The sequence below is a fragment of the Ciconia boyciana genome, chromosome 1 (assembly GCF_034638445.1).
Source record: "Ciconia boyciana chromosome 1, ASM3463844v1, whole genome shotgun sequence".
NCBI classification, from domain to species: Eukaryota; Metazoa; Chordata; class Aves; order Ciconiiformes; family Ciconiidae; genus Ciconia; species Ciconia boyciana.
The window spans coordinates 80,785,244-80,797,664 of NC_132934.1; the positions used below are offsets into that span (position 1 = coordinate 80,785,244).

The 12,421-nt window shown below is 39.1% G+C and overlaps 1 protein-coding gene across 4 annotated transcripts in view; it reads right to left on the minus strand.

Moving 5' to 3' along the window:
• LRP6 (LDL receptor related protein 6) overlaps positions 1-12,421 on the minus strand; it is a 130,578-nt gene that overhangs the window by 44,038 nt on the left and 74,119 nt on the right. For all 4 annotated transcript variants that reach the window (XM_072876662.1, XM_072876638.1, XM_072876648.1 and 1 more), the window contains 2 exons: positions 5,726-6,122; positions 5,057-5,228 (listed from right to left, as the gene is read on the minus strand). In XM_072876662.1, the coding sequence (XP_072732763.1) occupies positions 5,057-5,228; positions 5,726-6,122 (569 nt within the window). The remainder of the gene's footprint in view (positions 1-5,056; positions 5,229-5,725; positions 6,123-12,421) is intronic.

The window sequence follows — 12,421 nt, forward strand, 5'->3', positions numbered from 1 at the left end:
TATCCGGCTCTTCGCAGTCAAGAGACTTTACTAATATGTAGTCTACAGCTGTCATTTGTTTGCTTTGTTATATAGTTTTCCTATCTTGGTCTGCATCACGAAATTTAATTCTTCCCTAAGTTCATTCAGAAGTTCAAAAGTAACCTCCCAAATGGAAATTATACAAAGTATAAACTAATTGTTGTTTGGTTTTGGGGGTTTTTTTTTTGTTTTGTTTTGGGTTTTGTTTTTTTTTTTTTTTTTTTTAATAAGCCCTTACTCTACTACTAATTTAAAAAACCTATAATTTTTCTTAATGCAGGCCTAGCAGGCCTTAAGAAATAGCTGGAAATTCTCTGACAAAGAAAGCTTTAAATTTCTGAAACTGGGATGGAGGAGAGGGATCTGCCCCTACCCTCTGCAGCACCTATTTGTTGTTCTTTGCTGAAAGAAGTTCCCAAGTGCCACAACTATCCAAACCAGTTGGACAATGAATTGTGGCCAAAATTAAACAGAAAAGCAACTTCAAATATTTGTTTCAACTACCTTACTTCTCATACCTGCAAAAGCTTAATGGAAGTACACAAAAGCAGCTGTGTTCAACGGCTAGGAATTCAATGGTTTCTGCTTCTCAATTTTCAAACCTGTGCTTCAAACTAAAGGTGGATGAGGTAGGATCAGTAATCAGGCTTACAAGTCATCAGCATTTCAGAATACAAAGACCAATGCTATGAGACAAAATTTCTCAGTCGGAAAGTAAATGGTGAATGCTTGGAAAACAAAATTTCCTTATTAGGGTGGCGGTAAAATTGAGGGAGTTGTCATCGGAGGAAAATGTAGCACTGCAATTTCAGGATTAGAATATGAATTAGAGCATTCTCTAGATGCCAAGCTATTAGCTCCTGGGTCAAACACAAAGAGGTCCTCTCTGTTCAAGATTTTTGTGCTCAGAAAAGTCTTAGCAGCATCCGCTTTCTGTTGTCCGACAAGGCTGGGTTCTGAAGACTTGTGTGTACTTATGCTGAAAAACAGCAGGATATAAGACTTTCCATATTAATCATGAGGATTAGAGACAGTAATGCCAGGCACAGCTAATAGATTTAGGAATGCAGAAACACTTCAAGTTAGAGCTGCACTCAAAAATCACTAGATAATGGTTGAATCTGTATAGGAGGCAGAGTGTCCTTTCTTTAAGCTTACCACTAGTAGGTGTAAGTGGGTGTCATCTCTAGCTCTGAGAATGGAGAATAGGAAGGAAGATGAATAAAGAAAAATGAAGCAAAGACTGAAAAACTGTGAAAAATCAGCCATATCATCATTATTTCCTCTTAACGCACACATCCACACATGCACACAGCCATTTATCATTGCTTTATCAATATGAGCTTTTCTGACCATTTTAAATCCAACTTATGCCTTAAAACAGGTAGTGTACGTGCTCAGAAGACAAATATTCACTTGAGCAGGAAAACATAAGACCAATTCAACAGAGCAGATCATACATTTTTAACCTCATAGCACGGCAGGAAAATGCTTTAAACCTGTAGCAAGTCAATGAGAAATCTTCCCTACTGGTAAGCACAATAGCAGCCATCCATTTCAATAGAAGTTTATCAGCAGTGAAACCTGACCGAGATAAATGACGAAGCTGTTGAGCCACAGCCTGCTTCTGCCTGCTGCAGGCTGCCAGATAAAATGGGAACAAAAGCTCCCTGCTGTACCCCCTACCAGTCTCCATTAACCCCTGCTGATGCTTTATTATCCTCTGGGGGCTCCAGAACAGCATAGCATGAATCAGTGTGTAAAAAATAAATAATAAAAGCTCATATGTAGCACAAACAAACCAGAAATATAGCTTGCAAGAAATATTCATTTTGGTAGTGCTGCAATTAAATAATAGTTCTGAGGAATTCCACATACTAGAAAAAAAAGGAAAAAAGCATGTATGTAAAATCATATATGAAAAACTACTTAAAGGCAATAGACTGCAAGTACACAAACATGTTTCTCCTGCTTTCACCCCTCCTCCCAAATACATACAAACACATACAAGCAAAGCAGGGACCAGGCATATATTCTGATGTCTTCATGACCAATTCCAAGTTTCATCTTTTGATGGTGTCACAAATATCGTCTTTGTCCTTTCTCCAAATGTAGGTTTAAAACATTTACTGAAGGTCAAAGCATCTTCTAAACTGATATAAAAAATGGATGGGAAGGGCAAGGAAAGTGTTACAAATCTCCTCAGGATTCATGGTTGCCATAGGAGAGAAAGGCAGCGGGAGGAAAAGGGACGACTTGAAATGTTAGTAATATTTTAGCTATCACAGAGTTAGATTACAGCCTGAGATTTCTGTAGCCCATCATAACAAAGCCAATCTCTCACAAAAGATTACAGAGAGGCCACACAAGATCCTGGGGAAAATTCACTAAGATTCATCAGTAAAGAGACTCACCATTATATTTGCATTACCTAGCACATTGCGGGGGGGAGGGGAATCTACTTCAGACTGAACCATTCTCTTGGATGAACACCCCCTCTTCATCCTATAGAGCCTTTCCATTCTTTACTAATTACAGAAGCTGTACTGAACTTGCACTCTGATCTATCACTATCAGAGTCATCGATTTTCAACCCATTTCTGCCCTTCTGAAGTGCAGTTAGCAAGCAGCAATATTACGTCTAAGGAAGAACATGAAGTTTTTCCCAAAGCTAATGCAACAAGCTAACGGAATAAAGACTCCCCAAACCTTCAAGGATTAGAATGGTCTCAACACAGGAAAAGAGAGAGGCTGTATGGGTTCAATCCAAAGGTCCACCCATCCCAGCACCCTGCCTCAGAGAATAATCAAAACTTACACTTACAGGGCAGTATAATAAAGAAAATACATACTGAAACTTTTCAAGAAGCCTTTTTCATTCTACAGCAATTTACAGTTCAGTGATTTGTGGTTCAGAATGCAATTCTATTTTCTAGTAAACTGCAGTGGAATTCCCTTCCACAGACTTACCCAGTCTTCCCAGTAACATGTGTAAGCTTTTAAGATGCACAACCATTTCCACAACTTACCACACACTGTTTGAAGAACCATCTGCTTTTGTTTGTTCTGCACCCATCACCTGCCAGTATCATTTACAAATGCCAACTTCTTCTATCAAAAAAAGGTGTATGGGGGGGAAGTCCTGGTCACCTTATACATAATTTTCTTGATTTTTTAGATCTCTGTCACATACCCCTAATTAACACCTTCTGCAATTAAAAAAAAAAAAAGACACCAAATCCTCAAACAAAACCAAAATCCAAAAATACCAAAGAAAAACTGTGGGGGAATTTCTTCTCGGTTGCTTTAAAGTTTTTAGCCAGGCTTTTTCAAGATTTTCTGCACATTGGTAAGAGTTAACAAATGTTAACTTTTTATAAAAAGCAGAAGCAGTAAAATCATAACTCTAACACTTGAAGCCTCATAGGAAAAAAATAACTAGTAATTCTGAAACCTTAAGATGATAAATCTTCTGATGCCCTGCATAGATGTTACATGACAACCTGGAACAAACTCATTCTGCTGGCTCACACTGGTTTAAAAACAATGAAATGGAAATTGTCCCAGCAGACTTCGTGCCAGATCAGATATCTTCTGTCCTGTCACAGACATTGTAACATTGGCATAAACATTATATCATGTGTTCTAGCCAGTTTGACAGAATTGCAGCAGTGAGCTCATGCCTGATCTAGATGAAAATTTCTACCACAAACTGATCCAGCACTGAACAGAATCATTATTAATGAACATGGAACCGTGGCCTGAGTAAGACTGAAGTGCATGAAAAAGTCTCAATGTTTTGGCAAGCATGAGAGTGGAGAATGCCTAAGTTTCCTTTTGCAAAATACATTCAAGTCCAAGACAGTATCAGGGCTGAAGTGCTCAATCTGTTATAAATAAATCTCTAAGCATAGCTAAGACTCTTTTTCCCCCTCTTTTCTCAGAGCTGGTATAATGTTAGGTGAATTATAGACTATAAATCTTTTTTTAAGGACAAAGAAAACCGTGCTCCCTGAGGCTCTCCCAAGCAGTGCTTCAAAGCAACTCACCTTGCAGGACTGGAGTTACTTTGACTCTGAAGGAGAACAAACAGTTATGTGACCTTCCAGTGCAAGACTATGACTTCACATCAACTTATTTGAAGTTATAACTAAATAAAACAATTTCATAAGGCTAGAGAAGATATTGTGCCTAATATGATAAGTGCTGAAAATTATTTGCAATGGTAAGGATTCACTAAGGAAAGCTATAATTCATCAAAAGAAAGGTAAATCTACCAGGATATAGCAAAGGTAGATGGTGCTACTATGCACCACGTAGCAGCCAAGTCTCCTGCTTCCACATAAACTTCTGCCTTTTGATAGTAAACTGAACAAATACTAAACAATACTATTTTCTCAAAGACTGACAAAGAGATAATAAATGTCAAATTTGTTCCATAAATGTTATATAGCAAAATAAACACAAGATTTTCAATGTGGGAGAGAATAAAACCAGCATTTTTGTTTTCAATTAAAAGTTTCAGCAGAACATACCAGAAAGAAACAAAAATCTATCCCCTCACTGGAACCCTAATAAAACAAACGGAGATGCAAAGCATAGAGGATTAGTGGAAGTACAAATAGTTATATGTGAAATGAGATTTATTTCTTTAAAATATGTTCTACTAGCATCTAAGCTGAGCAGCGCAAAGAATGAAAGATACATTTTTTTAACCTATAAACATTACTCCCAATAAAAAGCTTTTTTCCCTGATAACCTAAGAATTTATTTGTTTAACAAATCCTTATCATAAATTCTTAAAAAGAGGGATCTACTACATAGATATAATTTCAATTTTACACACAGAAAAATGGAGGAAGAATAGCAAGTAACTTACCCAAAGACAGAGGAGAAACGGAATTGTTTCTGAAAGCACAAATCAACCATTATCCCATTGCCCTGTTGGGCTATATCAGAATTTAAACTCCTAGATAAGTAGAGTAACTACATTCTATAACTCCATGGAATTAAAAATGCAAGTGCAATTACAAACCTCTATTTTGTCCGTTTTGGCATCTCCCCAGTATATTTTGCTTTCTGCATAATCCAGTGCCAGTCCATTTGGCCAGCCAAGCGAGGTATTCACCAGCACAATTCTGTCTGAGCCATCTAATGCTGCCCTCTCAATCTTTGGGATTTCTCCCCAGTCAGTCCAGTACATGTACCTGCAAAGGAAACAAAATCTTAAAAACTCTTATTAACCCAAATTTTCAATATTCACATAGCATCTTCTGGACTACTGTTCCCTGAAACCACATTGCACACAGAAAACTAAATTTCTAAGCCAAGTATATTTCTTACATAAGGATGCCCAAACCATTCAGAAAGCACTGACATGTAAACACATTGTCCCTTTACACAAAACTCCTATATCAGTCTGCTCAGCAAGACAACATAACCAGGGCTACTAGCTACAATAAATGAACAGGTCAACACAGTCCCCAAAGATATTTTTAAACAGGAGAATAAAACCTAAAGACACATTAGATGACTAGTCAGGCAAAGGGAAGCAGTAGGCCCTGTGCCTCAGAGCCTTAACTTTCAAACAATCCCAGTATTTTCATTTTGAAGACTCAGTTTATCATTGCATCTGCATACAGGTAGACAGAGGTCTTCTTTACATGACTAATATTTCAAAAAATGCTCATGAACAGCTGCTCACCCAACCATGGGATCCAGCACAATAGCTCTGGGTTCTTCCAGGTCTTCTGATATCAAGATCTTTCTCATGGTCCCATTAAGCCTTGTAACTTCAATACGGTCTGTGCCAGTGTCAGTCCAATACAGATTTCGGGCAACCCAGTCCACAGCAATGCCATCAGGATGTGCAATCTGTGCTGTGACAACAAACTGACTACCTGACCCATCGATGAACGAGCGGCGGATGGCCCTAACTTCATCATCAGTCCAATAGATGTAGCCTTCCAGAGGATCAAAGTCAATGGCAATGGCATGACGGATGTCCTCCAGTGGCAAAACGATGTCTGTAAAATCTGGGGTGTCTAAGGAAATTCGCCTCAAATCTGTCCGGCGGGCTAGAAGCAGCAGTTCAGTGGCACCTACATGAACAAGGCAAAAACACAACCATCTTACAAACACTGTACAGTAAGTCTGTAAATAGTGAACCTGAGTCTGCACCATTTGGTACAAGCTAGTCTAGCCACCTTGATTTCACAGGACCTAACCAAACTGATGGGCACCAGCACAGAGTTCCACTCAAAGGCTTCAAATGTGAGGTTATTCTTCTGCAGAACAAGTCAGATGTGTTTATAAAGAAAATTCAGTGGTCATTTCTTTGTCCAGAATGTATTATGTTGGACAAGTTTTCTATCCATACCATTCCCTCCAAATGTACTGAAATAGACACGCAGTGACTATGCAGCTATTTTATGCAAATCAACAGATGGCCTGCAGCCTCTTAGATGAAAAATTAATTATATAAATAATTTACTGACTGTTTGCTTTGTTGGTATAGGGGACAACCATGACAAACAAGCTGCATGTTTCAACAACACCCTCAGAAGGGGAAAAATGTAACACAGAATGCCACAAGTAAATCTCCTTTGAGAAACTCCTATCAGAGGAATCAGATTTGGGAAGTGACAAGTGTCTAGCGACCACGCGAAGCAGGAGGGCTGTCAGCTTCTTCCATATTTGTTGAGAACAAGCTTATTGAATACATGAAGATAAATAACAGTGTGTCTTATTAAGTCATTTTGAGCTGAAGCATACAAAAGCCTTGCTGGCTTTTAGGTCAAAAGTCAGAATCACAATAAATAACTAAGATCAGCTTGCACTGTGGAAGATGTTTTCACATAGGGCAACACAAGCTGTTTAATGGTACACGTGCTGGGCATCTATCAATGACAGATGTACTTATTGTCTATTCTAGTTCATTCTCATTTCATTTTCTATTCTATGTGACTAGATTTCAGTGTAATGAAGGATAAACAACCACCACACCCCATTCCAATTAAATTGGCTTATCAGTTTGGAGTCTCAGGGAGATAAGAGCAGCTCAGGCCTCAGGGAAGCCTGAGCTAAGGTGAAAAATGTGCGCATCCTAAACGGAGGGAAAGTGTGTTGCAATGGCTCTCCTCAAACAGTGAGAGAAAAGGGTTTGGCAGGGACTGATGTAGATGTGAGGACAGAAGAAGGGGGGAGGAGGGAGAGTGGGGAAGGTTTAGGAAAATAAATGCATCAAGATTGCAGTGAAAAAGAGCCATCACCAAGCCACGTTCTGTCCAAGTCTTGATCTTGATCTTATAGAGGTATAAATAAGGGCTAGAAGACTAAAAGGGCAACAACTAAAGCAAGTAGGTCGCTGATGAAAAAAGAATTTTGGTGTCTGATGCCAAATTTCTTTTTAAAAAAGTCAGTAATTGTTGTTGGTGCTAGATGAAACCTCACTGCATGCCAAACTTTGGAGAGATGCCAAAACAGCCATTGGTTCATTTACAGCAAATTTAACACATTAAAAACATCTAAGACACCTTCACAGTGCTGCAAGAAACAGCACCTTTCAAAAACCGGAGTTGAGAATATTATTACAAGTGTTCCTGATTGGTAGACCAGAACGAATTAAGATCAGCTTTGGGATCCTCTGTCCTAAAACACCTTTTGTTCAGAAACACATGTACACACTACTCAATTGTTCTTCTACTGAATAACTCTTATGCATTAATTAATATCAGGAAGGGGGAGCCTGTAATTACATGTCTGTGCATCCTTCAAAATAATGTAAAGCATGTGACATAGCTACATAGGCACGTTAGTAAGATTTTTTTATAATTACAGAAGCAACTAATCTTGTCACAGAAGTTTATATGTACATCTGTATTTGTTGCTACTAAATATATCAAATAATTCAGCATCACGATCCAAGCATTCAGCTGCATCATGGTCATATAAAGTATTAATACATAACTAACCCCAACTATTTAGGTTCAAGTAAGAAAGAAATCTCTAGTACTTTCTTACCAACTACATGGTCATTTATCCAACTTACCTTTTAAACAAAACTGTGAAAACCATATTTAAAAACTCAAACAATAATACTTTTTTTTGCATTATCTAGTAAAATTAAGGTTGAGCAAACACACTAACCTCAGATTTCTAAAGAGTTAGAAAGCTATATATAGTCAACCATATACAGAAAAAGTGTAAGGCATAATTTAAAAATAATTTGTGTGCTCTAGCTGAAGTTGACAGTCATTTTGAAGAACCAATGCCAGGTCCCCAGAAAGACTCAGCTGAGTACAACAATGCCTTTGCTGAAACTCACCCTTAAAATTGACCAATTGACCTTCCAATTCTTCTCAAAGACCACTCATTTCAACAGCCTCAGTATCCTGCTTTCGATTGCAACACTGTTGTTCAGTCAAATAACCCACTGTGTCTAAGCTTTAATTCAGCATCAGGAAATGACTGGCTTTCTGCTAACCCATGCTGCAGTCTGGATCCCTGAGCTAAGAATTTCATGGTCTTTATTCTGGGGGCTTGGCTAACATTCCAGCCCCAACTAAAACACTACCCCCACCCCTCCAATCAAGCAATAAAAAGTTTAAAGCTTACTTTAGAGCTATTACCCACCCATTTGCAAACCGACACCTCAGCTGCTTAGTTAGATCACCAGTCATTCTGTTCAGGAAAAAGAAACTGAGTAGCAGAGAAGCATCTCACCTCAAGGTAGGCTGAGGGAAAGACCACTCTGAATGCCTTCAAAGGCTTGTCCTGACAATAGCAAAAATAGCAAATGCAAGAGCTGGGCACATTTGTGGACTGATCCCTTTACCACCTTGATAGCAGTCAAGAAAAAAAGGCGGTCTCAAAACTAAAACAAACAATTTGCACTTGTGGCAAACACCAGCTGTACAAAGTTTACCCGGCTAGGTAGGCACTGATCACCCCTCACTCAGAAGACTGCTCAACGTACTCAGGACAACAGAATCAGTCAATTTTGTTCACTTCTATTCCAAAGACCAGTTATGATGCAAAAGCCAAAATGTGACAGCAGATCTCCAGACTTCTTCACTCTGCCCCTCCAAGAGAAACCCTACCTCTAATGATGAGCATGATAGAGAACATCATGGTTATGGAATCATATTTCAAAAAAATAATGAAAGTGCAGGAAAAGACAATGCAGGTTGCATGCCAGCATAACTTTTTTTTCTTTTCAATTTATCAGCACTTACTGGGAGACTGGAATGAGCCACGAACATAAAAAACATCTCAAACCTCAACTGGCTCAAACACTTTCAAAAGTTGCATTGAGGCTGCAACCAGAGCTCTGACCTCAGCATGCATATGCAGACCTGAGGCAGTTCTTCCTCTAGACACCTTGGTCTGCACATACAAGGATGAAGCGGCCTAGATGAACACACAGGGGACCTGGAGCAGAGTTTACTGTCCACACTGCTGTCTCCTCTCTAACTACGGGTGATCTTTACTGCACCCAACACAAGTATGCCTGCAGACAAAAGTGCATCTTGCATACGGTGCCGGGTTTGAGGGCACAGACCACCAGGTATGCTGGGGTGTGCGCTCATAGCCTTCAAACCACGGTGGGCAAAGTTCCCATGCAAACACTTGCAGGCAGAGTATGCATATGGCTGTCCTGTATTTCAAGTCAGGTCCTTCTTCTTACCCCCCTTGCTGATCTCCCACACAATCCTAAGTGATCTTAGCAACCTATAACTTATTTTTTAAAAAACCCTCCCAAACTATTCAAATTGGGACCAAGTTCAAGATTCTTTTTAGCAGTACCTCAAGTCATGGGGTATTCAGGATAGACTGCAATTTTTCTAAAATCAAGTGTCTTACTTAAGGTGTCTAAATATGGACATAAAAGCTTTACTCCAGACTCTTATTTTTGAGAGCTTTAGCCTACTTTTATTAAGCACTTTGAAAGCTGGGATTACAAGCTCATGGATGGTGCATTACATTAGTCCTGGAACTAATACTTTCCTCAAAAAGTCACTATTAAAAATCAAAATAATTTAAATCTATGTGCTAGCTGAAATTAAGGGAAGGGGGAGAAAAGGGGAAACAGAGTAAGCATGCAGATACATGCAATGGCATAGCTTTAAAGTTCAATGTCTAATGCCCTGCTAACCTTTACAATTAATTACATCTTCTCAATGATATACAGGCCTCAGTCATTTGTAAGCTACTGAACTTAAAAACCATCAGTGGTTGCTGAGGCTAATACAGCTACACAGACACATGCTCAGGAATTCATACATAAGAAGTGCTAGACCTAGGAGATGTATAATGCATTCTCTGTATTAATAATCTTGATTTCTCAGATACATCCTCAATAGAATCACCACACATTTGACTAAACTATTTCTTTCCTAAATGTCCTTCCCCACTTGTAAAATCGCTATTGTCAGAGAGCCCCTGATACAACAATACAAACAAGATTTTTTCACCTAGACAAGCTCAACCTTAAAACTACAAAGGCAAAAGGACATGTATCTGAAATTAATCATATATTTTCTTCTTTCCTTTAGAAGAAATGAAAGAATTAGAGTGTTAATTTAACAGCTTGATCTGTGCAGTCAAATCAGGATTCTGGCTATTCCCGACAAAGCAAGTTTCCCACTGGGCAGCCCTAAATTGCAAAAGAAGTGCAAATTTCTGATTACTGCTCCCAGGCCTACAAAGGAAATAGGATGTGAGCGTCCATGAGCAAAATAAAAACTCTTTTCCTGGAAGAGAACAGAATGGCCAAAGCAAGGTTGAAATGGAAGTCCAAAGCAGTGCTTTTTCTTCATGGGGAAATTCGCATCTCCTTGCTCAGCTGCAGTCACCATTGGTTTTCTCAGTACAAACCACACATCCGTATTGATAGTAGCAAATGCAGGAAATAAGTAAAATTCACTACAGGCAAAGACAGAAGCTGACCACATGGACAGGAGAGATCTTCAAGCACTAATAAGAATGTAACTCAAATGACAAACTCATAAAACATACGTAAATTTTCTTATAAAAATGAGTATCAAACAGGTCATTTAAACATAGCACTGCCAAAATCAGAACAGCAGTGCGTATAATACTGAAAAAGAGAAATCCCAATATGTCCTGCAGAAGAGACAGTAAATTACCAAGAATACGATGACAGTAGGTAAAAGCTCCCTGGTAGAAATGCCTGGGTGCTCAGACATGACTTTTCACTTCAGACGTTACTGACTGAGTAATAGCTGGCCATGAAAACTGCTTTTTCTGCCTCTCTTCTCTTTGAGGGACAGGGATTTACAAACTTTCACCTAGACAATGGGGGAGCTAAGAGCTTGCTACAAGCCCACAGCTCAGTTAAATAACTGTTTTGTTTTGTAAGAGGAATAGAAACTAAGACATGAACAACCAGCCAGTATTATCAGAAAAATACCTAATTTTATTCCAAGTTACCACCCTTTCCTGAAACACTATGGAGAAGTGTTTCTAAATGAGGGGGGGGGAGGCTGTTATATTCATAGGTCTCACAAGAAATGGTAAAACTCCTCTAAGGTGTGATGAAAAAAAAACTACAAAAACCAGAGACACTAACACCAGGAGAAAGGGGAGGGAGGAAAAGATTTCCTATAAACCAAGATTATTCAAAAATGCTAGGTTGTCATGGAAACTGCTCAGGGAGGGTAAGCCAGCCTCACCTTTGGCTGCAAGGATCATCTGTCAGTGCCAAAGCACTGCAAACACCACAAACATGCACTCCAAATTCACCCATCAAAATCTTTCCAGTCCAGCCCGGTGCCCTCATCAGCACAGCATTAAATGAAGTTCTCTCCTCAAAGAGGCTCCTTTCAGCATGAAACAATTTGGTTTAGGAACCAGTCTGATTTTAGTCTACTGCTAAGACAAAACAGTCTTAAAGAAGAGAAACTCTTAGCCTCATCTTTCACCTTTCTTCACCTGTAAGTCATTCCCCCTCCTTCCTTTCCCAAAAGTCATATATATGTTGTAATTGCAAACGGAGATTTAATCACTCAGCGTTTCAGTCTATTGCAGCATAATAGATATATACTGAGACGATCCAAGATAAAAATGTTCAGTGCTCAGGGTTCAGCTCTACTTTCAAGGCAGATATAGTAAACAGGCAAGTACAAAGGGAAAAAAAACCAACCCAAAACCCACAACAGACCCCCCCGCACACCTGGAAAAGGAAAATAAATTTACTTCCTCAGGGTCACTGAGCAGCCTAAGAAAGGAAGTCAATACACAAACATGTACAGATTTACATCTCAAAATCTGTGACTAGTCTGGCTCTGTTCGACTGCCATGCTCTCCTTCCTTCCCCTAATCAATAATTGCAGCCTTCGCAACTATGAGAAGAAATTCCAGTGAATCTCTGCCTTGA